We start from the raw sequence: 26,679 nt of genomic DNA on the forward strand, positions 1-26,679 counted from the left end.
CGTTACAGTGTTTTTATAAAATAAAGAAAACCAAAATTATGCGCTTTCTGTCGTCTGGTTTTTGAACAGGAGCGCTTAACAAAATGATCAAAATGTATATGCCTCACAGACATAATAAATATATTTATAGAAAGCATTAAATTATTAATTAACGAAATAAAACAAATCGAAAACAAAAAAACTCCTTCATGTAATCCGTAAAGATGAATTTCTCTCAAAAGGCGAGTCCAAGAGGAGATTGCCAGTCAGGATCTTTGCGACACTGACTCAGAATAAGTTTATTAATAACCAATTAAGATATGTCCTTACTCTTTCCTCGACACATTCATTGTTATTTGTTTTTGCCGGTGCTTGGGGCGAGTTTTAGCTTATTGTGTGCGCTTGAACGCGGATTCACAGTAGCAGTTTTAACATGGAGTGACACGACATCTGACGTACAGATGACACTGGCACATGCCACTGAGGGTAGTGACACTTTCGGTGGCACGTCCGGTTTTCCACTGTCATGTGTCACTCGCTAGTGGCATGTGTAGTGACCTGTGTCACTCAGAGTGTCGCGCTGCATGTCACTGCAGTGACATCGACACCCGGCGAAGCTTATTACATTAATTAACACGAGCAAAACCATATTTAATCATTACGCGACTTTTAACCTAATTTATCGCGTCGCAAGTTAGTTTATTTGCTGAGCTACTCCACGATGTTTTAATTTAAACGCATTTATTTTATGTATTCGTAGTCATACTTCCGTACGTAATATAGTCATTTGACAGTACATGTCAGTCAAATTTATTGTGGCATGCTTATGTATTGGAGGGGTTACACTTATCTGTTGTACTGTATATTATTGCATCCTGGCAGTTCCTTTGTTCCCTACAATATGGACTTCTCTATGTTTTTAATTCATTCATTTATTTTATTATTTAACTTATTTTCATTTTAAGGTATTTTAAATAATATCCTTTAAAAAGTTATAATAAAATGCATGTTGAAAACTCATAACATATATGCATGTAAGATAACAGGTGTCATTTGCCTAATGATTTTTAAATATTAAAGCAAAGAGACTTATAAGATTAATGTGCTTATAACGTGCTTATACTGACACCTACTGGCATATGTCACAAGATCACTGACACTGGCATGTGTCACTGACATTACTGGCATGTGTCTAAAAAGAGCCGCTTGACAATAATGATGATCAGGGTTACACATAGGCTGTTAATATATTTGGGCCCAGGGGCCCACAAGTTATGTGTTAAAAGTGTGGTGCATACATAGTACCCCAACCCCTACTCACCTCAGGGGCAAGGAAAAAAAGTTCAGGCTCAGGAATTATTTCCACTATCAGCCCTGCATTTATGTAATAGCCTACGAGCATGCGGATCTCTTGGCTTGCGCGCCGATTTCCTCTGCTCGTGCACAAAACTTATTGCACGGCCCCTCAAATATTCAAGAGTGCACAGATCTTCTTGTGCGCTCTCAAATAAACGCTGCTGAAGTGCGATTTAGTGCGTTTATGTAATGAGTATGTCTCCAGCATTTATTAGATTTGCTAGGAATATTTATGAATGTCTCTAATAGACTTACAGAGCTTTATTAATGCATCCTGAACTAAAGTGAAAGTGCAATATGTCGTGTTTGCTGGCCTCATGCATCACGCACCTGTCAGTCAGTCAATACGTCACTTTAAAGAGTTAAACAAATGACGCACAGCACTAGTACGGTTATAGAACAGTTTGCGCTGTTATAATTCACTTACCCTTTAATACGTTTTGGTGCGATTTATTACCCGCTTTTTTAAAAAAAATAAAAAAATTTTGAATGAGAAGCTGTAATGTAGCCGTGGCGGGATAAATTTTAGCGTGGCGCCCCGCCATGGAAGAATGAATGTAGCGGAAACCATGAATAGTGTAAAAAATATCGTCTTGTTCTTGTGAACCTAATCTCGTGTCTCGCCTCATGGAGTAGACGTCTCGTCACACCCCTAATGTGTATATTCTCATTATTTTTTATTTGCGAGAATGTCTACTGTATTGAGGTATTATATAAATGATGACAACATCATTGCTATAGCAAACTGTGAGATATGTAAACTTGGGATTGCCTGCCGGGTATTTTAAGTTGAGGTCCTGTTTGTTTTTATATAATTTTTTTATATTTACTGTTAAACTAAAGCCCAAAAGTCAGGAATTTATGTTATTTATTACTTGATTGTTCAAGCTACCCCACAGAAGTGCTCTGTTTGTTAACAGAGTTGTTGAATGTTAAAATAAGGTAAATTAAACCAAAAATAAGGAACATCCTGAAACTGTTTTTTTGTTCTTTTTTTATAATATAACAATATAAGTATCAGATTGGGTTTCGGTATTGGTAAATGCTCAAAATCAAATGACTCAGACTCGTACTCAAGGAAAAAAATTGATCGGGAAATACTGATTGGGACATCCCTAATTTTTACTATTTATTAAATAAAAACTTTTCACCAAAGCCGGGTCAAAAAAGCTGTAAATCAGAAATTTGCAAAAAAAAATTATTACAAAAAGTTTTACAATTTATTAAACTACTTTCTTTTTGAACACATCTCATAAGGATAGTTTATGTGATTACAAACTGAATTTTTAGCAGACATTATTTCTTTAGTTTAACAAGATCCCACAGAAATCATTTTAATACTTTGATGTGCAGCTTCAGAAATATGCTTTAGATTTTGAATAATTTTTTTTTTGTAAACCATGATTGTTTTCTTTTTATTTGACATGGAAATATTTAGCAACATTTAGCACATTGTGTACTCACACCCTTGTCTTGAACCGTGCCCTGGTGCAATTGTTCACCCTCCCCTTTCCCCCTCGGCCTGCACTTACATGACATTTTTTGGCTTTCAGGCCTGGGTTGTTGCTAGATCAGATACGGTTGCGGATGATGTTAGCGAAAATAATTTATTTATTAAATGTCCTGTTAATTGTATTTTATTAGTGTCCAACCCAACCCTTAACTCAACCGTCACAGTAACATAAAAAAAGTAGTTGTATGGAGTATTATTTGTTACTTATTAAATTACCCAATAAAATGTATTTTTTAACGTTTACCCCAACCCTAACCGTAAACCCAACAGTCACAGTAAAAACAGTAGTTGTACCAAGATTTATTTATGTTGTTTATTAAATTACCCAATAAATTGTATTTTTTTAATGTATACCCCTACCCCAACCCTAAATCCAATCGTCACAGCACTGTAAAAGTATTAATTATTGTTATATGATGTCATTAAAAAATGATGCTATATTGATGTGCATATCCACAGCTGTATCCTATCTAGACTTTACCCCAAGCCTAAGCACGCTTAAGTTATCGATAATGCGACTTTTTAGTTTAACAAAAGAGAAGAGCTCTCGCAGCTTACAATGAAGATTTCTTTAGTTATATTGCTTTGTATTATTTTAAGCATTTTGATATACAGTGAAACAGATCCACCACCAATATCAGCAGACGTGCAGTGAGGGGTTTGTATCTTTAATAAACTATGACAGTTTACGTTCATTGAAAAGTAAGAATGATTAATAAATCCATATGAAACAGTCAGATAAAAGTGACGTTGCGTCTTCAGTTTCGAGCTCATTCGCACTTTGCACTTACATTATTATTACATACCGTGTCAAAGCCCAAACGTACTGTGCTTTGGCACACCTCTTCTAACTAAGCCAGGGCCGGCCAACTGAACTGCTCCTGGGCCCGATTCGGAGCACTCACACTTGTCAAACGAACAAGGTAATAGGGGTCAAATGTACCATGGGCACGGTTTGGATAGCCTAGTGTGAGTACACCCTTACTGTCATAAATAGTTTTAGTAATAGTGTATAGTATGTTTTTCTTTTTCATCCCTTATCTGTTTTCACCTTATTAGTTGGCTAATCGTTTTAGTCAAGGGGGGAGGAGAGCAATTACAGTTTAGCAGTACACAGCAATACACCCTATATTTATTTTGTGATAAGGCTTTATGGTTTTAAATCAAAAGATATGACAGCTTTATGCTAATATGTAGATAAAGTAATTAATTGTTTTGTGGTTGTCCATGTGATTTTTGTATGTCCTTGACGACAATCAGTTTATCAGTAAAACTATTACCAAATGCTAATAATATCAAAACAACTATTTAATTGATCTGGCTTATATACTGTCTATGTCAGATTATTGAAACAGCTTTTAGTTTATGTAACCTCTTTTCTCAAGCATAGATGAAACCTTTTATATATATATATATATATATATATATATATTTATATATATATATTTATATTTATATATATATATATATATATATATATATATATATATATATATATATATATATATATATATATATATATATAGCCCATATTGGCATGGCGTTTGGCTTTTGTGTTTCTTGACCATTGTGCTGTCAGTGAATCTCTAGGGCAGACTGTAATAACCTAGCATGGCTCAAGTTCTATTGTGATATGTAACTTTAGAGGTTTCCTCATTTTACCTTCGTCACGCATCACACCCTGCTTTCTGACATTCAGTCATGTGCAGTCAATCACTCGCCTTCCTCATTTGTGTTCCTACAGTGTAGTTTCATTCCTTTCTCCTTCCTCCCAACGTCATCTTTGGCGCAGCTTGTGCTACTATGGCAACAGTGATGTGGCCATTCATGTGGCAGCAAGACGCTGCGCTGGTAAGTGGAGTAAAGATCAGCGATTATGAAATATGTTGCTCCACATCTCCTGCACACCATTTACACACTTCTGTTGAGAGTCGAAGGTGTTTTCATTTTCAGCTTGGGATATGAGGCGTAAATTGCATTAAGCCCAAACATACATTAATACGTTCTGGTCTGTTCAACGTAAGAGTACAGCCTTTTGATATAAATAATATCTGGAAAATGCTGTCTTGTTGTCGACCTTTGAGCACTACCTCTTGCTCACTCTTTGTTTAAGGAATTGGTGTTGAACCTTATCTTTTATTCCACACGAGCAGCTCTGAGAAATACATCCACTGCGATTTATTTACACTTCTAAGCTGCAGTTTTTTTAACCTTATCAGGCAGATGTTTCAAGCTGCTGGGTTTTCTAAGCTTTTTTTTAAAGGTTATGCTTATCTACCCTTTTTAAAAGTTTTTTTTTTTTTTTAGCACAAAGCTTTTTGTGGAACTTGAACCTCTGTTTGAATATGTGGACTGAACTCTTTCACCCCATTATGCCAGTTCAGCCAGTACACAGAAAAGAAATTTGGGTTACAGTCAGGCGTTTTTACAAAGGAAGTGAATTCGACTGGTTTGTAAATGTTATATTACTTATTTTTTGTAATATGAAATGCAAAAAAACAAAGCTTTCTAGTGAGATTTTATTTGCTATATATGTTCAGTGGTTTGAAATATACTTGCGGTGGTAGCCGAATTAAAACACACCATTTACTCAAATCACATAAATAGTAAACTACATGCGACAAACAATACATTTAATTTTTAACAATAATTTTTTTCAAGTAAAAAAAAAAAGACATCCACAATTTCTCACTTTTATGCTATTCAGGAGCCATGTGCACCCACTGACTGGCAAAATCTGCTTCTACCTAACTTTCAAGTTTAAAGCTAACTTGAATGGCATAGCATTTTAGATATGAATCTAAAATAGCCTCTGTAATATATTTGCATCATCAAATTAATAAAATAATCAGCAAATGAGAAATAAATGACAAAAAAAGAAATAATAAACAGACAATATCTCTAAAAATTATTATAATTACATGGTTAACTTGTAGATTATTAAAATAAGGAAAATGCAATGATTAACCATTACAAATGGTGTATATTTTGCAGCCAGTTTAGAGCAGTCATTTTGTCCTCTTTGAGCAAATAGTAAAGTTTTCTTAAAATAGTAGAGTCGTTTAGATAAAAAAAATTATTCTTTTATGTGTCTTCAGCTCTCGGGAAACATTAAATATGTTATTAACATGAAATATCGTCAGTTAGAAAGCAAATCGGAAGTAGGCTTAAGTAAAAAAGTGACACAAAAACGCAAATGCAAAAGTTGAATCCCGGACATTTTACGAGATAGAGAACCCAGACTGGATAAAGTTGTGTACAGTTTTGTTAAACTTAAGTTGCTATATAATTCCTAAAACAAGTCAAAATTAAAAGAACAACTTTACAGCTCAAATAATAATCAAGTTTTTATTGTAATTTAAATGAATAGGAATTGTAAGTGCTATTTAGAAATGATAAGCTTAACATTTTTTAATACCTCAAGCAATTTATTATTTTCTTTTTAAGTGTCATATACTGTAACTATGATTTTTTTTTAAAGAAAACACGGGAATAAGTCAGTTTCTGTTTGTTTTTACGTGTTCTAAGTAGTGCTCTTCCATGCAAGAGTTTGCTGCACAGTCCACATCTTGTAAACAAGACTGAAGTGTAAAGTGACTGTTTGCATGGACGATGTACAAGTAAACATGACAGCTGCTTGATACTGGCTGAAATGGAAGCAAGACCGAGGTTTGACACTCCCTGAGAACTGAAAAACTTCAGCTGTTCGACAGCTGTTTTACGGCCCTGGAGAGTAGAGCTTGGTCTATGAAAGTCTGAATGCAAAGTATGATTATTATTAGTGCTGAAAGTAGGCTTGTAATTATGAGTGCTGATCTGTTGAGTTTCAGGTAGCTGGCAAGCAGGTTAGGTGTCCAGACATACGACGTGGAGGGGGAAGAAGTTTGGCAGATCTGGCTCTGGTATCTTTTTCCAGATGGCTGCTTTGGAGAGGCTTGCTCTTATTAGTTGCAGGATAGTGAGGAGCTGTTTTTTGGACTCATCTGGCTCCAGTGCTCTCATGTACTTTTGGTGCACTCAGCTAATGTAGTGTGGATTTGTTTGCTCACTAGTGCAGCATAGACGAGTGTTCAACTATTACAGTTCCATGCTGACCTTATCAGACCTTTTTTTTAGATCCCCTACAGTTATTTATTTTTTTTTGCTCTTTCACTTGTTTTATTTGTGCCATTTTTAATATTAACAGTTCTCTTCAAGCACAATCTATATAAATAATTAACTTTTTAACCCAGGAAATAAGAGAATTTAAAACTCTTAAAATTAATCTTATGAACCCCAAACTTGTATATATTAAATGCTGTTACATTTTGATCTTTTTTGACAGTGTTCTTGTCATCACCATGTATACACTGCAGCACAGACACTTGTGGCTTACAGCTTTAGTATGTGACAGAAAATCAAGTTTCATGTTTGTGGGCCCTTCATTCTTGCTGTGTGTTAGTGAGCTGAAACACACGCCGGTGTCATGTGAGTACACGCATGATTAATTCATGGAGACTGGAGGTTAATGCAGTAACACACAGTTGGGCTCGCAGCACTTTTCATCTCTCTCACACCCAGTCTATCACTCAATTTGATAACTAACTATATATACATACATATACACACACACACACACACACATATTTATTTATTAGGGGTGTACGGATCTTGTTATGTAGATGAATGTAATATTTGCTTTCTATTTATTACAAAAACAGTACTGCAAGACACTTTTGGTTTTAACAAACCGAACTTTTGTAATTTCTTGTAATTGATTACAAATAAAATTATGAAATAATCAGCTAAATAAAAATAAATCGCAAAATATTCAGTACTGTGTGTTACTGCTGTTGCTGATTGTGCTAAATACAGAAATCTAATATTATAATTTGTACATCCCATGTTTATTTTTAGTTACATTCTCAATAAATAATTGAGCTATTCACTTATAAAATTTTGTTTCATTGCTAGATGAATCATTTTTGCATTGAATTATTCAGTGGCATATTTTGATGGCTGGTTCTGGTTAAATCTGTAATTGCGGCCTACAACTTTCATTATTGAGCGTCAAGTTAAATGTGTATGACAGTGATTTTAATCTTTACCATAAACATCAGTGGTTTTCATCTAAATTATAAACTATTCTCCCAGTACTTCTGTGTTATTTGACTGTTACTTCATTACTAACTCAAAAGACAGACTGAATCTCTTGATTTTTTCGTTTTCAGATATGAATGCAGCAATTCAAAGGATTAATAAACATGAAAATCACCATCATTTATAATTTGTTGTGTGAGTGTTAAGACCCCAATCTTTAATGATTAATTGGGCAGCTTACACTGAATGCATTGATAAAGGCTAAACAAGTAGTGACAGAAAATACCTTTATCATTAAACCCACCACATCCCGAATAACCTACCACAACTTTTTCTGTCATCAAAATATTTTAAAGGAAAACGTAAATGCTTTCATACATGTGATTTGAATGACTTGAGAGACGATCTCTTTGCAGTCGTTACAAATTTAGGATTAATCCACAACAAGTAAAAACAAAAGTATTAATCCATATAGGTCACGTGTGTTTTAAACCGTGGGTTGTCATCCGTATGAATCAACAGATATGCATGCATACAATTATTTTAATGTAGAACTATTGTTTTTTCATAATTATCAATAGCTTAATATTAGGGCTGCACAATATTGGAAAAACTGACATTTGCTATATTTTGCTATTCTGCCATTATAAATTGTGATATGGATACAATTTTGCTAATGATTTGAATATGTCAATTTCTAAATAATTGATAATTTTGATTGATTGGGATGATTCTGTAGGGTAGTGAATCTACAGGCATAAATACAGTTAAATAATCATTATCCCCCTTTGAATTTTCTTTTCTTTTTTTAATATTTCCCAAATTATGTTTAACAGAGCAAGGAAATTTTCACAGTATGTCTGATAATATTTTTTCTTCTGCAGAAAGTCTTATTTGTTTAATTTCGGCTAGAATAAAGGCAGTTTTTAATTTTTTAAAAACATTTTAGGGTTAATTTATTAGCCCCTTTAAGCTATATATTTTTTTCGATAGTCTATAGAACAAACCATCGTTATATAATAACTTGCCTGATTACCCTAACCTGCCTAGTTAACCTAATTACCCTAGTTAAGCCTTTAAATGTCACTTTAAGCTGTTTAGAAGTGTCTTGAAAACTATCTAGTCAAATATTATTTACTGTTATCACAGCAAAGATTAAATAAATCAGTTATTAGAAATGAGTTATTAAAACGATTATGTTTAGAAATGTGTTGAAAAAATCTGCTTTGTTAAACAGAAAATGGGGGGAAAAATTTAACAGGAGGGCTAATAATTCAGAGGGTTAATAATTCTGACTTCAACTGTATATACATCAAAGAAAAATAAACACATGAAATAAACTGTAGTTTATTGTTTTCCGAGGTGTCTAACAGCATTCCTACACAGTAATTAAATAATCAAATTTAAAATAAAACTGCATAGTCTTTATTTTATGAGTGATGTGCATAAAATTATTATTTAAGTTACAAACGGTAGAGCTTTTTGGGCCTAAATGCTTTTCAATTCCTCATATGGTCACAGGCCTCAAAAACGCATGAAAATATCAAATTCTAATCCAGACTCAACAATGATTCTGACGGTATGATAACCTTGGATATAAATATCGCTGATTCAGAGTGTCATGGTATTGTGATTACTGCTCTAAAATATGTTCTTTTTAAATGTTTGGGTAAAAAACTAAAACTTTTTTCCTCTTTTGAACACATTAGATTTTAATTTGGGAAACATTAAAATTATTTTGGTGCAGTAAGCATGTTAGGTTAAATAATTTAAATGCATCATTGACTTCTGCTGTCTTTATTAGTTTCAAACACAGATTTCTTTACATTTTAAAACTGAGTCTTTGGATATTTTTCTGCTAGAGATACTGTTGTCCTAAAAAAAAAACTATAAAAAATCTTACTCATACTTTAGGAACAGTATAGCACAATTTTTTTTAAAACCTCGACTTTTCCAACGGTGGTATACCTTGAAAATGGTTATCATACCATGCGAAGGATGCTGAAACAATATATTGTGCAGCCCAACTTAATATTACTGAAAGTTTTCATGTGTAGCTCTATTTTAACCAGGCATGGCATGTTCTAACCAGCTATGACTAGTGACAGTTATTTTGTTGGCATTGACACACCTACTGTAAAAACCCATTGCATGTAATTCCTGCTTTTCATTGCAGTACATTAAGCATTAAATATCTACCAATCAACAAGTTCTTTTGTTAAGCAATTCATATGATCGAGGATCATGGGGAGTGTTCACTGGGCAATTCTTGACTATTGCTAATGCTATAAATGTTTTATTCACTCTTTTGATAAGGCTTTATGATGGGTCCTTTAAATCATGCCTGATTTATGTTAATGTGTAGATGATAAAACAAATCCAGCTATGAGCTGTGGCCTTGTAGGGTGTGTGTGTGTGTATGCGCGTGTATGTGTGTGTGTGTGTGTGCGTGCGTGTGTGTGTGTCTTCTGTAATCCCTCCTCAGCTTGTCCTCAACATCAGTCGTGATGCTTTACATGGGTTTGATCAGAGCGGCTCTCAGAGATTAGTCCAGTCACCATCCACAGCTAGAGATAAACATGACACAGAAAAATTTTCAGGCCGGCCAGGCCCTACTGCTCAAACAGATGGGACGAGTGTAACCTTGAGCTGTGTTTTTTGTCTTGTTCTGACCCCTTCCACCCTCCCCTGCTCTTGCACTCCCTCCTCCTCATTTTCCCAGGATCTGAGCTCCAGCTCCGACAGTCTCGAGCTAGAGGCTGGTACAGTAAGTCTCTCACCGTCTAAAAACGCTGCTCTGTGCGTTGTGGGATGATGGCTGTGTCTGTTTGCAGGCGGGGTTGACTCCACAGATTCCTTCAAATGTGTGCCTTCAAGGTTTGCCATCATGCTATTCAGTGTCACGAAGACGGAAAACTGTGAATTTACGTGAAAAATCGCTAAATTTATTTTCATTTATAATATTGGAGAAACTAAATACATTTTATTTTGCTGTTAGCATAATTTGAGTAGTTAATTTTAACAGCATTTTGGGTGGGGAAAAAAAGTTGGTCTTTGCAAACTTTTTGTTTTAAAACAGATTTTATTATTGTAATGTTTGGGAGCCATCTTAAAGGGATAGTTTGGCCAAAAATGAAAATCACTCATCATGTACTCATCCTTGTTTCAAACCGGTTAGACTTTTATACGTCTTTCAGGGTGTCCGAGGGGTCTTAAAAAGTCTTTAAATATCTCCAATTTTAAAAACAAAATTCTAGGCCTTAAAGTTTTAAACTTACTGAAATATGGTTTTGTAGGTCTTAAATCATTTTAAACGGGTCTTAATTTTCCCTTGTCTATGTTAAGCTACTCAGTCGGTCCAACCAACAATCCATCTAAAAGGTATCTCTGTATTCAGATACCTGTGAAGGCAGGGGGAAAAAAAAGCGGAACAAAAGTTGATGGGGTGAATGACAGACAAGGAGAGGGAGAAAGCTACAAAAATCCAAAAATCTCCCACAGACTGTAACACTTCTTTTAAAAAGAAAAGATCTTTTGAAAAGTTGTAACCAATGACTTCCATAGCATTTGTTTGATGGAAACCTGTATATAGACATATCTACTATGAAAGTCAATGGTTACAGGCTCTCAGCTTTTTTTTAAAAAAAAAAAAAAAGCCATATTAATTGTGTTTAACAGAAGAAAGAAACCCATAAAGGTTTAAAACCACTTTAAGTTGTGTAAATAGTGAGAATCTTTGCCTGAGATATTCCTTTAAGTTTAGTGCAGACATTATTTTATTAATAACATAAGTTTTCTGGTGGATGTAGGCCGTTATTAGGGCTGGGTTCTTCAGAATATTATATTTTTTATTGTGAGTATATTACAGAAAATCTGAGTAATGTGTAAACTTTTTGTTAATAAACGATACTATAAATGTTATTTAATGAAGCATCTAATCTTTGTGGCTTTAGTCATTGTTTGGATACTCTTTTAAAACTAGAAGCATTAACAACTTGCATTGAATATATATATATCGTTCAATATGGAAAATAATTATCAAGATTGCGTTTTTGCAATATCGCCAAGCCCTAGCCTTTACGTTTCAAAATAAGTAATAAGACTCCATTTTGAATTGTGATATGAGCAATGTGTTCATGCGTGAACTGGTAGCATGCTTGCAAATACTTGTTCTTTGTGTGGTTGTTCTAGCTGTAGCTTTATTCAGTTAATTGGATGTGACGTTTTCTTCTCGGTTTCTTTTTCTTTTTTTTAATCAATCTTTGTGTAGGTTTTTGACTTTAATATTATTTAAATATGCGGCAGTGACATTTATTTTGGGTTCCGTGATCATCTGGAAGACCTTTGGTTTCTTATTGATTTATTTATTTATTTATTTATTTTAAACATGGCAAAGGCAAATTCTCTGTGAAGTATTTTAATTTGGTGGAAGGAGTTTTTCCTACTGGTGTTTTGGGTGTTCTTTTGCATATTTGCAAAGGATCGTGTCATTATTGGTTCTTAAAATCATTTCACGATGGCATTTGTTTCTGCAAATCTTTCGACATGGATTGCAGATATCCATGTGTCCTTTAACATCTATGAGCCACAGGTCGCACATGTGGAGGAGTTTGATGGGTCTTTCTCCACATTTTCCTGTCCTTGGATGACCTCATTTATTTGTGTTTAATACTTTTTCCTCATTTCAGGTGATGCTATCCATTCATGACTCACTTGCTTTCCCTTGTGGTCAGCTGTTGCTAAAACGCTCTCTCTCTCTCACCATTTCTGATTTGTTTTATGTCCATGCTTCACTTTGAGTTTAGAATGCTGTGCCGATCATGCATGCAGATTGTTTTTAAGCAGATTTGAGCACTGCTCCACATATTCCTGTGCTGAATAATAAATTGGTCTTGTGCAATAACTCATACATTCATAGAAATCCAGTAACTGATTTTATTTTATTAGTTCGTCCCAAAAAGAGACTTTGGTACGGTACTATTTCTGATACACAAGTATCAATTCAAAATGATGTACATGTTTATATATTTGTTTACATACACAATACCAACAATAATTTAAATACATACATAATCTGCCATGTAGTTGAGATGGGAGTTTTAGCTTAGGGAAAAATGGCACTTTTCATTATATTAGTATCGTACCATTAATTTAATGGTACTCACTTTTATTTATTTATTTTGTATCAACGTATTGTGCAACTTTTTTTAATGCTAAGTCTGCAAATCTTTTTGCATTGTGTTAAAATGTTGTTTCTCTCTTTTCCCTTCATCTTTCATTTCCTCTCTCAACTTCATTTCTCTCTCAGCCTGTGCGTCTGACCCCTCAGAGGGAGTTCATTAAGTCTCTGATGGGGATTGGAAAGAGGTTGGCCACTCTGCCCACTAAAGAGCAGAAGACTCAGAGGCTCATCTCAGAGCTGTCACTACTAAACCACAAGCTGCCTGCCCGGGTCTGGCTGCCCACTGCTGCCTTTGACCACCATGTGGTGCGCGTGCCCCATACGCAGGCCGTCGTGCTCAATTCAAAAGATAAGGTGAGGCTGTGCTTGCAGAAAAGTATATAAAAATTATAGTCTTTGGTTTTGGAAGGCCACATCCTAGACATAGCAGTTTAATTTAAACCCAGTTCACATATTTGTGGCTACTGCAGTTTATATCATCATTTTACCTGGTATTAAGATGATGGGTGTGAATTTTAATATTTGTGAGCATTTTGATACTTTCACAAATGTGTTCAGTCGAAATGCTTTAGTGTAAATTTAAATGTTTCACAAAAGATTACTTAATCCATGCAAGTTATTCCACTAAAAAAGTGTTGGTAATCTTTAATGGTCTTTTTGATCATTAGTGTTAGTCTTTCACTGTTGACATTAGTTTCATGGCTTCAGTCACAAAATGCTTAACCATGTACTGTAACTGTAACCCCCTTACAGTTAGTTTGCTACAAGGGAAAGCTTAAGCAACTCCAACAGTATTCTTTTTCAGTTATAAGTACATCAACACATTGGAATAAGTCTCCGAAACTTCTGGATTTTAATGCCGTATGTAAATTGTAAATTAAATTGCATCTTGACTATTTGGATCACTGAAAATGCTTGTTAGTTATAGATGAAATGAAGGCCCAGTCTACTATTAAAAATGTATGTAGGACAACTGCTTTTATGCAAACTATGAAATGTGTGCTTAAACAAGCTGAACATGTAGTTGTCATTAACATTTTAAATGCATATGAGAATTGTACTTCTCTTCTATATGTCAACTGTCCAAATCACTGGGAGAATGGTATGTCTTGTTGTTGCCAGGTCTAGTTAAAAAAAGTAGAACAATTGACAAGCCTATAATAAACCTGAATCCTATTGATTTATTCCAAAAAATAAGACACTTGCCAAAATATTGCAACCTGGATCTGTCTGATTAATAAGCCAACACAAACCAAGAGCCAGGCAACAGCAAAAATAGCTGGACATACTTTTAGAGAGAAGATGCCTTTTTTTGACTAATAAAATGTTATTCAATCAATACCATTGATACCAAATGTGAGATGCCAGAATTTTTGCTATGCCTAGCATGGTCACATTTACAGCAGATTCAATTGGTTTTCCCGATACACTGCAAAACCATACACTAATGTAAGGCATTCACGTCCATATTTACATGTAGTTGTCACTTCTGATACTTTAGATCAGGGGTCACCAATCTCGGTCCAGAAGGGCCGGTGTCCCTCTAGGGTTTAGCTCCAACTTGCCTGCCTGAATGTTTCGAGTACAACTAGTAAGACCGTGATTAGCTTGTTCCGGTGTGTTTGATTAGGGTTGGAGCTAAAATCTGAAGGACACCGGACCTCCAGGAACAAGTTTGGTGACCCCTGCTTTACATGCATATTCAATTCAAGTTCATTTGTATGGCTTTTATCACATTAATTATTGTTTCAATTGTTAAAGGTGCAAATTAAATTTGAAAAAGGTAATGTTATTAGTTAGCATAACATTATTAGTTACTAATAACTTGAACTCTTAAAAGCTATTGGTTACTAGTTAAAGTTATTGTATATAAACATAGTTAACCTGCAGTTATATAGCATGTAGGTGATGTCTATGTGTGCATGTTCAATGTCGTGTATATGATTACCGATATCACAGCTAAAGTGTTAAACTCTGCTCCGCCAGGCACCTTACTTAATCTATGTAGAAGTTCTGGAATGTGAAAACTTTGAGACGTCGAGTGTGCCTGTGAGGATCCCTGAAACACAGATTCGCAGCACACGATCTGTAGAGAATCTCCCGGACTGTGGCATCACACCCGACCAGCGAGCCAGCAGCTTCTCCACGGTTCCCAATTACGACAACGATGACGAGGCTTGGTCTGTTGATGACATTGGAGAGTTACAGGTGGAGGTACTCGCTTACAGCGAATATCAGCACATCTTCAACAGATTTCATGATGTTAGATAGCTGACCTTTTTTTTCTTTTTCCTCCTCAAGCTTCCAGAAATCCACACCAACAGTTGTGACAACATCTCCCAGTTTTCAGTGGACAGCATCACCAGCCAGGAGAGCAAGGAACCTATTTTTATTGCAGCTGGAGATATCAGGTACGCTGAGGCCCTGTGTGCGTTTTAGTTTTAGAATGCATAACTTTTGATAGAGTTACACCTCTGTCCACACTACCCTGGAGTTTTTAAGCCCCAATAATGAAGCATTTTTAAATCTGATTTTGAAAACGGAGACATCTGAAAACAAAGGCGTGGCTGCAGACATTCACCTATCTGATTTGGGCTTTTTCTCAATATTAAGTGCACAAAGTTCAGTCTTGCACCCATTCCTTGTAATTTCAGACTTTGCAATTTTGACATGGAATATAAACTCACAAGGACACGTCGAGTAAACCTTCAAAGGGAACAGTGTACTTTATTACGTCATTCACATCACCCTGGCTACATTGTTTAACTATCTTAACAATAATATGAAAACATGATATGTTGTGTAGCTACATAAATATATGACCGTCATCTTCACTGTTTACATATTTATAACAAAACAAAGCCTATAACATAAATGCCTTCTTTCACTTTCAATGAAAAATACAAAACATAACCTGTCTCTTTTGCAGAATATAAATTTTTAAAATCAATAACGACCATTATAAAAGTGTAATGTACAATAAGTTTATACAATATAGCAAATAAAGGCAAGCAATCAGTCAAACAAGCAGAATCAGTGTACGAAGTTACATAAATTATTATATAAACTTATCTTTGAGCTCAGCCAAAACACATTACCTGAGAACGAGTAATAGATTAAAAAAATCAAAGCGTCATTAGATAGAGACAAGATGAATTAAATATCATGTTTAACAACTACTGTATAATGAAATGAGATCCAGCAGTAGATCTCACTTGGGACGCACCCGCTGACTGCCTGGAGCTCAGACCTCCACATACGCTGCATCGCAAGCCAATGTGTGTATGCGGTCATGTGATGTGTGTTTTCAGCAGTAAAGTGTGGACTGAGATCTTTTCAGAAACACCAGGTGAAAGTCAGTGTGGACGTGGATCGTTTTCATTCTAAAATGGTGTTTTAAAACTAAAACGTTTTAGTGTAAAAGTGGCCTTAGAGTGGAGATGCTATAAAACCCCGTTCACAGCAAGCATGAAAGATGATGATGATTATGATGATGATGATGCATGGTTTCCGCTACATTCATTCTTCCATGGCGGGGCGCCACACCAAAATTCACCCAACCACAGCTAAATTACAGATTCTCATTCAAAACATTTATTTTTTTTTAATATAGCGGGTAATAATCGCACCAAAATGTATTAAAGGGTAAGTGAATTATAATAGCGCAAACTTTTCTGTAACCATAGTAGTGCTGTGCGTCATTTGTTTAACCCTTTAAGGTTATGATGATGATATAGAAACATTCTGAATGTAAAACAACAGCAGACTACAACTATAACGATAAAGATGCAGAGAAATGATATCATTGTGGATCACTTTCAGAATTTTTTTTTCTCCACTAATAAATGATAAAACACTGACAGTCAGTCAGAATTCATAGAAATATAAAGGGCTTCCACAATTTAAAGATCCAGACAACATTGTGGAGAAGCTCAGCTGGACGTTAAGCCTTTTTTTCAAAGATCATTTAAAGATAATGACTATCTAGAAAACAGTCGGTTGTACCATGCTTAAGAATGAAAAAAAGACATTGAAGTTTTGCAAGCCAGGCTAATTTTAGTTTCAGTAATTGTAGATGCTAGTTTCAGGATCTTTTTGTTGACTCCTTTGAAAATGCTAGGGAAAATAGCTCGATGTTTTTATTTCACTTCACTGACCACGAGTGCTACATGTGTTTAATTAGATGAATCAATTTTTAAATACAGATTCACTGGTTAGATGCGCACTGAAGACATCTGCTGGTTACAAGGGGGTAATGCCGAATAAAAAGCATAGACTAAAAATAAACAGGTTTTTATCATTCAGTGTGGACACAAATATATTTATTGTTTAATTTAGCATTTTAGCATTTTAATTTATTGTTTAATTTATTCTTGTGCTTTGTGTGAATGAATCTTAATCATAACGGTGAACAATAAGAAAGACAATACTTTTATAACTAATGTTTTTGTATTTTAGACGACGCCTGTCTGAGCAACTCGCCCACACGCCGACCACATTTAGGAAGGACCCAGAGGATCCTTCAGCTGTAGCCTTAAAGGAGCCATGGCAGGAGAAAGTGAGGTATGTGCATGTCTTTCTCTGAAAGGATCGGTTGTTTATTGGTTCATTAGTTGTGTTTGATTTCATTTGTCCTGTGCTTTTGAATAGGCGGATCAGGGAGGGCTCCCCCTATGGCCACCTGCCCAACTGGCGTCTACTTTCTGTAATTGTGAAATGTGGCGATGACCTAAGACAGGAGCTTCTCGCCTATCAAGTGCTGAAACAACTGCAGGTTGCACTCCTTAAATTTTGTCTTACAATTTGGGATTGGATTTTAAAATATACAAAATGTATATATCACTGCTAGTGTTTTATTGTGCTCGCTTACTTTCCCTTTTTTAAATTGTGTTGAAATAAAATCTACTTGTTCATGCTTTAAACCACAGGCGTCAAAGTCAGTTCCACAGCTCAACACAGTTTAGTTCCAACCCTTATTAAACACACCTGATCCAACTAATTCAGTCATTCAGGCTTGTTTGAAACCTACAGGTAAGCGTGTTGGAGCAGGGCTGGAACTAAACTGTGCAAGGCTGCGGCCCTCCAGGAACTGACTTTAACACCCTTGCTTTAAGGCATTTCAATTAATTAATAATTTTTTAATAATACATATTTGACAGAATTTTAGATTTTTATTTTATTCTTTAAACAAAAGTGGTTATAACCATTAGTAAAGTTTGCAGTTTTATCAGTTTAGTTTTACCAGAGTCCAATTGTTAAGATTTAATCTAAGATTCATTTATATAATGAGTTTAAAACATTTATGCTTCAGAAGTTTTGGTTCACTCAGATGTTTTATTGATGTTTTATGCTCACAAATGCCGAACATATTTAATAAAAACAGAAATTGTTTTTACAATTTAATCATTTCCATTCTAAAATGTATTGTATTTCTGTTGTGGAAGTGCTGAAATTTTTTTCATTGATTATATGATCCATCAGAAAAAATTAAATAAAACAAAAAACTTAAGTTGTGCAGCAGTTGAGTTGCTGATTTAATAATTTTATTTGTTTTGTGGAAATTATTGATACATTTATTTTTAGATTTTAAAAAACATACTGGCTGTATCTGAAATTGCATACTTTCATACTATATAGTACGCTAAAAACAGTATGCAAGCCGAGTAGTATGACCGAATTCATAGAATTAGATATACAGTGAGCGAGAAGTACCCGGTTGACCTACTACGTCCGGTAGGATTGGGTCAATAGACGATGTCATCGTCCAACTCCAAGTGCCCGCATCGCAATCCTTCACCCGGCCCCCATCACAGCAGCAACCTGCTTGCAAAAATACACACTCAGGCCCTGTTTACACTAATATGTCTTAGTTTAAAATGGCATTTTAGAATGAAAACAAACCACGTCCACACTGTCTTTTACCTAGCATATCTAAACAGCTCTCCATCCACACTTTACCGCTGAAAACACGCATCACGTGGCCACACACTTATACACACTCTGGCATGCGCACATCAGAGCTCCACGCAGTCAGTATGGGATGCTTTAATCACAAAACCCTAGAGTTCAGTGCTTGTTGGACAGTTATTCAATGATGTACTGCTGGATGGCGTCTCGCAATAGTTATTAAACCTGAGATTTAACTAATCTTCGTTCGCTTTCATGCTTGTACTTTGTAATTTTAGCGAAAACCTCAGAAACTGTTGGTTGTGCACCTTTTTTACCAACCAAATTTGTCGACGACATTATAATGACACAGATCACTCTGTCTATTCATGCCAGAGTCCTGTGGAAAAAGTGATGGACAGGTGGTAATTTGTGTGTAACTTATCTTAATTTATGACTTTTGGGTAAAACAAAGACCATGTGGTTCAGGTAGTTGAAATGGTAGGCTACAAATCATTAATTAATTATTCATAAATAATTAATTCACCGCCACCTATGATGACGATGTCATCGTCCATCGCGATGTTTCACATTAGACATTGCCCAACCCTAACTTCCGACAAGATTCTGAAGTGTGCATCAGATAGATGCCATGCTATCCCATGATGCACCGCGAGAGAATTCATGAATGGGAGTAAAGCGACGCAACTGATGTGGGTAGGTCACATGATGTGACAAAATGGTGGATGTTGTACGTCCGAGTTCCATTCATTTAAATTTAAATGCAATACCTACTGAGTAGTAGGCAGTTTCGGATGTAGCCACTATTACATTTAATCAAGTTAATGCTTCATTGTTGAATAAAATGTTGACCACTTTCCTGCAGAATTCATTCCAAACTTTTTAATGGTCAGTATTTTTACAAGTTTTTGTGCTCAGACATTGTAGATCTACTGGATGATCTAAACATTTCTTTGTTTTCCAGATTATCTGGGAGCAGGAGCGGGTTCCCTTATGGATCAAACCCTACAAGATCTTGGTCATCTCTTCAGACAGTGGCATGATTGAACCAGTGGTCAATGCTGTGTCCATTCACCAGGTAAAGAAACAGAGTCAGCTTTTACTGCTCGATTACTTCCGGCAAGAACACGGCAACTTCAACACAGAAGAATTCCTTACAGCTCAGCGCAACTTTGTTCAGAGCTGCGCAGGATATTGTCTCATCTGCTATCTGCTGCAGGTCAAAGACCGGTGAGAGAAACCACGGCCAGTAAAATCATGCTTGAACAGGAACTGAATGATTTGGATAAGCTGTTATAAACAGCATTGTTTTTCTCTGGTTTTCAGGCACAACGGAAATATCTTGCTGGACTCTGAAGGCCACATCATTCACATCGATTTTGGCTTCATCCTTTCCAGCTCTCCACGAAACCTAGGCTTCGAGACATCAGCCTTTAAACTAACCAGTGAATTTGTTGATGTAAGCACAGCTATGTTTATGTTATCCGTTCATTGTGTCCTAATTGTCGAAAAAGTGCTGTTCATAAAAAATATGAAACTATCAAATAAAAAAAAAATTGAAACTTTTGGAACTAGATCAGATTTAGACTCAAGTCAAGTCCATCTCAGCTTCTTCCACTGTTTTATCTCTTTGTGGAATCATAATTTGTCTTATGCAAAGCAGTGTTGATTTATATCTAGTTAAATATTCATTGATTTTTGTTAGCTTAACTGAGTCTTTACCAAGTGTGCCGCAAGCCTACGTTTGAGTGAAGGTTTCGGCCGTTAGATCGCCCCCTGGGGGCTGGCTGCAGTACAAGTCATAAAGCCCGCCTCCTCCGTGTTAATGAAGGAGACTTGAGCCCAAATAAAAAAAAATATTACACTTGCAATAAAATGTCCCGAAAGATAGTTCTGGTTGATTAAGGCACTGGTTATTGTGCTGAAATAGGTGCAGATCTTCATTTTTGTAAACAGTTTGTTTTTAGCAGTAATTTAATGCTGGGCATGTCATTGTGATTGACAGCTGTGATTGACAGTTTCTCAAAGCGCGGCGTCTGAGCTTCGGCAGGAGACTGAAGTAGACTGAAATGTTATTATTCGATTTCTGTGTTATTTTACCATGACAAAATGAGTTCAGCAGTAAACTATAGTTTCTGACATACATGATCCTGGTGGAACACTGTTTATTCGCTAAGTTCAGGGCTTTTTTCGGGCTTTATTAGTTTGCTGATACACGCCTAGCCACCCAGATAGCAAAACACAGTTCCGGCTAGATTCTCGCCTGCCGGAGACTTATCTCTTAGAGCTCAGACTGACTAATGTTACCTCTGCTGGACTTACTCCGGATGCCTGGACTCACTACCCAATTCCAGCCCGAGTCAATCGAGCCAGATGCGGCGGCCGAGCGAGCAGGCGCTGCCGCATGCGAGCCGGAATCAGCCCGCGACGCCGCGAGTAAGTTATGCGCTGCGGCCTGGAGCTGGCGCGATTGAATATATAAAACCCTCATATTTGTTAACGTTATTACATCCATTTGTGTTGATATGACAGCAAACGCATGCTGAGAAGTTCGGGGGGCGTGGTTGATTTTACACAAAGCGTTTGATTGGAAGCTCGACTCTGCTCATTTTCGCGGCTCCTCCTCTGGCTCCATCAGACAATCCTTCTGCGCATGTCTGGCTCCAATTTCAGCAGTCTTTTGCGACAGTTTGTGCCCGTCAAGCAGGCGTTTTGCCCTCAAGGCGTTCAATGGGAAAAAGGGCTGTCGCGTCGTCCATATTTTTTACAGTCATTGTACTGTCATTGTACTGCATTTACACTAGTGTGTTTTAGTTTTAAAACTAAACGTGCTCCTTGGCCATATTGGCATTTTACTGAGTTCCAGAAAAATGGTCTCCATCCACACTATTTACTCTAAATGCATAATATCTGACCATTTACTCGAACATATTTTGATGGTATTTGTACTTACCTCCTACTGGTTGTGTAATGGTCATATTAGAGTGGCCTGATGAATCAGGGAATGTTATGTAATGTTATGTAGAAGACTTGCCAGAGAGTGACTGTGGATAGCTGTGCCTCCCTTTTCAAAAGTCTACATTTCAGTCTGTCTATTCTATAACGAACACCAGCATTTGCAAACTAAAATAGGTATTTTGGCATTTTTAAAATGGTCTTTTTTGTGTAATAGCACCCCCTACTGTATAGCAGTAAAAGCTTGTGTAAGGGATAGTTCACCCAAAAATGATTTATATTTTTGAGTAATCAAAAATGATTACTCTCCCTCAGTGATTTCAAACCTTTGAGTTTCTTTATTTTGTTTAACATAAAAGAAGATACTCAGATAACACTAAAAACCTGTAATTATGTCATAGTATGAAAAACAAATACTATGCAGGGTTCAACGCTAAGGATTTTTCACCTGGCCCGATCGGCCCGATTATTTGCCCTGCCGAAATTTTCCCTGGCCACACCAAAAAAAGTAACATGCTCACAATATTAAATCCGATAAGAGGAACCTAAAAGTAATATGGTGAATTAGACATCACAGAGAAGGTAGCATTTAAAAGCACAAACAGCACAAACACAGGCAAATGAAACTTTAGTGACAAGGCAGCACTGGCCTGATCGGACCAGTAACAATTCTGTCAACTGTGCCAAGCATCTTTCATGCTGATCCAGGCCACCAGGCAGTCCATATAGTTGAGCCCTGCAGTGGATAAAGGCTTCCAGCAATTTTCAACACATCTTCTTTTTTCAACTTCTAATGTTTTGAAACAAGAACTATCCCGTTAAGTTCTATCAGTAGCAGGATACCATTGTAGATGGAAAATTTCATCAATGGTGAAAGAGTTCATTTTGTTTTATTCTAGTAATATTGACCATTTCGAATGATCATCTGCAAATTCATAAAGAATTATCAGTGTATGAGCAAAGATGCAACACAGCACAAATTAGGATCTTTGCATTTTTTTATCTATGCTATTCAAGCTCGAGTCCAGGTTTGAGTCTACCCCTTTCTTTAACTTCAGTTCCTGCCAGTTCAGTTTACTATTTTGTTTGTTAAAAGCAAAATTCAGCTGTATTATCATAATTGAAATATCTTCATCTCCTGTTTCAGGTAATGGGAGGTCTGGATGGAGACATGTTCAACTATTACAAGATGCTAATGCTCCAAGGCCTCATCGCTGCACGCAAGCACATGGAGAAGGTCATCCAGATTGTAGAAATCATGCAGCAAGGTACCGTTCATTTGAACCTTCCCTTTCATTGAACCTTCCCTTTCAACATCTGATGATGAGCTTCCATAAAGGTTATTGCACACTGAATCTGAAATTTTCGTCTATAATTTTTGCAGAGTAAACAAAAACAATTCGACCTCACGTTGTCTCTGAAACTTTCGTCTTCTGACAAAACGTTTTGAGAGTTGTTTTGACAGTTCAAAGCCACCGTACAAGCGAAAAGCTAAATACAGAATGCTGTCATTTGAGCTAACAGATTACAAACACAGTACACAAAATCAAGACAGAATGTGGTAGACAGTTGAGCACCCCTATATGCTGGATTCAGTGACTGCACAACACTGCCCTGCAGAGGTTTTGTGCGTGCGTGCGTGCATCTCCATAAATTTGAAGTACTGCCCATAGACATCATAATAGAAAGCACTGTCCGCTTTCGGTCCATTGCTTCGACATGTCAGCAGGGCCACCGTCTATTATAATGTCTATAGGTACTCCCAGTCTCTGTTCAGGCTTTGTTTACGTACGTGAATGTGTGTAGTATCACAAGCAATGGATCAAAACTACACTGATTTCCTGAAATAAACTCCAGCATAATCATGGTGCAGCTCTTTGAGAATGAGCTGAACTCTCCTTCCTCTCTATGTAGCCTATTAAATGATCACAATATGTCACATATTCCTCTATTCTTTTTCTATTTTGGAGAAGAGAGGAGAACAAAGCATCACTGCTTAAACTGACTTTTTTTCTGATGTTTTCTCGTTATGGAATAATTAATACACATTGGACTCAGTGTGCAAGGTTTGTTTACGTCACAAATGTTTCGAATTTGTATACGAAAAAAAAAAACGCATATGAAAGACCTTAACAGTCCGTGTGTCCTGCAGGTTCACAGCTCCCCTGCTTCCATGGCTCCAGCACTATCCGCAACCTGAAGGAGCGATTCCACATGAACCTGACGGAGGAGCAGCTGCAGGTGCTGGTGGAGCAGATGGTGGACGGCTCCATGCGCTCCATCACTACCAAACTGTACGACGGCTTCCAGTATCTGACCAACGGTATCATGTGAGAGAGGACTGGAGCGTTTAAAACTGGAAGAGAGAGAGAGAGAGAGAGAGAGAGAGAGAGAAAAAAAAGGCTGCACCACTTTAAATACCACTCCCTTAAGCACCCGTTTCTACACCTGTCAGACTGATTAGATCTCTAATGATGGATTATTTTTGTTAGTTTTTTTATCCTGACTGAAGAGAGCTGTGAAGTTACTGTTTGTCGTCTTTTTCATCAGCCTTTCTTTTCGTTTAAACCCTTCTCTTTTTGGTTTTTGTCATGTTGTCTTGCAGTACTCTGGATGCCCAGAGATGAGTTTTATCCAGCTTTCCAGTGCCTCATTTAAACACTAAGCTGCTTTGTGACTTCTGGTTTTACTCTCACCTGTGTACTGACCGACTTCAACACCCCATAATATCATCATCATCATCATCATCTGCTTTCTTTTTTGTTGGCATACCACTAATGCTATGTGTACACTTTGGATGAATAACATTCAAAAATTCAACATTGAGACAGGAAACAGGGGATGCTGAATCAAAGCCTGTAAATTGCATTGTGTACCGAGGGAATCGGGTGGTAAACGCTGCTGCGTTGTTCAGCTTTGTGAAGTCAGTATTACGTGAACCATTTGAGATATTCAGCCTAGTGCTGTACAATTATGAGACTGTCAAGTCATGAAATGCTCACTCAAAGTGCTCTCGTTCACCCCTGTGATGAGCACTTTTATGCTGTTATGGGGTCAAAGAAGCGTTTTTTTAATCCAGTATGGATGTGTTAATCGTCAAAACACCAAAGACAGACCATTGACGGCACCGATCACATGAGAGTTTTAATCTTCGGCTGATACAGAAGATAATTAGGACCTAATAAAAAGATCTCGGTCTGTTTTCTAGGTCAAAATAAATGTATAAAGAAACTGTTTTGAGTTTCCAAAGGTCTGGACTGAAATGCGTTGGACTGAGAGATATGCACACACTATTTATTGCCCCTTTTACACAGATATGTCATATACTTACACTCTCAACTTGTCTTCTGTGGATTTCATTTCACTTTGTTGTTTTGTTCAGCGCAGATTGTACAGCTAACCTGAACTGTAATGTGCATCTTTACAGCTGACCTCAATCTGAGGTGGGCAGCCATGTTTAATTGTGACTGTGAGCCACTGGAGTTTTTGTTTTTTTACTAACTAAACAGAGAGAAGTTGTTTAGAATCTGCTGCACAGGAGAAACGGAAAGGGCTATGACAAACAAAATCTACACATTAAGTCTTGTTTTTTTTTCCTACACATGTACAGGTATAAAAAAATAACTTCTTCTTTTTTATTATTATTATTTTATTATTATTATTTTCGTTAATTTGATAGAAGTTGAGGTGTGTGATGAGCCTCGTCTTATTTCCCTGTGATCTCAGTGCTTCTCTTAATAGTTTTAATTTAGCTTCTTTCAGCAGAAGCTATGATTTCCTTTCATTTGTTTGCCCGTGCGAGGGCAATTTAGATGACTTGTATGTTTCCAACAGCTTAACTTTTCTCTTTACTGTTTTATACTTCTATGGTTTCAGAGTCAAACTTTCCTTTTGAAACTTGTAAAATGGACCAGCTCTTAAGATCATGTGAATAACCTTCCTTGTGAATGTTCCTTTGTATAATAAATTAAATGTTCCCGTTCCACAGCTTGTATATTTCAAGCTTTTCAGAACCTTATGTGTGAGTGTGTGTGGTACCATCATATACAATAACTAGTAATAAATAATATTATTTAGTTAAATATAACGAACTATAAATTGTTTATAAATAATGTATCATATTTACTAATTGTTTGAATTGTGTTACATTAGAAATAAGTAGATCTTTACTTAAATGTTCTTCGGACAAGCATTTTAAAGTGCTTTATATATGCTTTTGACTCTCCTAAAGCATAAAAATGCCATAATATGTTTGCAGATATTTAAGAAACATGCGTGAACATTCTTGTTTATCTGAAAAGCAATATTGAAGTCAGTTATTCCGCTTTGAGTCATCCGTGACCGAAATGCGACTTCCAGTGGACCGTAGCAGACTCTGAAATGAGACACAGATTCAGAGTTCCACATGAGGTGATTAATTAGCTAGTTATAGAAATATTATGAGCGTAAACATTAGGTGAGCAGGCTGCATTGTAATCCCTTGTCCTAACAACACGCTATATGATGAGATTTGCAGTATTCTGACCAGTTGACATTTTCCAACGCAATCTCACGGCAATTTGTAACTTTTTAATTTAGTGGCTAATTTATATGAATTGGTACAATCTAATTTGTACAATTTAGTACGATTTGCTCATCCAATGGCGGTTGGGTTTAGGGGTGGCGTTGAGTGCCACGCCTCCTTTTTAAAATCTTTCATTTTCATACG

General features: G+C 36.3%; 1 protein-coding gene across 4 annotated transcripts in view; it reads left to right on the forward strand.

Moving 5' to 3' along the window:
* pi4kb (phosphatidylinositol 4-kinase, catalytic, beta) overlaps positions 1 to 25,954 on the forward strand; it is a 40,006-nt gene extending 14,052 nt beyond the window's left edge. Inside the window, exons 3-12 of one of the 4 annotated variants that reach the window (XM_005158219.5) lie at positions 10,650 to 10,694; positions 13,236 to 13,463; positions 15,096 to 15,323; positions 15,411 to 15,520; positions 17,568 to 17,672; positions 17,760 to 17,883; positions 19,981 to 20,246; positions 20,343 to 20,475; positions 23,119 to 23,239; positions 24,124 to 25,954. In XM_005158219.5, the coding sequence (XP_005158276.1) occupies positions 10,650 to 10,694; positions 13,236 to 13,463; positions 15,096 to 15,323; positions 15,411 to 15,520; positions 17,568 to 17,672; positions 17,760 to 17,883; positions 19,981 to 20,246; positions 20,343 to 20,475; positions 23,119 to 23,239; positions 24,124 to 24,305 (1,542 nt within the window). In that variant the 3' untranslated portion in view covers positions 24,306 to 25,954. 4 annotated transcript variants of the gene reach the window in all.
* Positions 25,955 to 26,679: the final 725 nt, after the last annotated feature.

Source organism: Danio rerio, chromosome 16 (assembly GCF_049306965.1).
Source record: "Danio rerio strain Tuebingen ecotype United States chromosome 16, GRCz12tu, whole genome shotgun sequence".
Taxonomy (NCBI): Eukaryota; Metazoa; Chordata; class Actinopteri; order Cypriniformes; family Danionidae; genus Danio; species Danio rerio.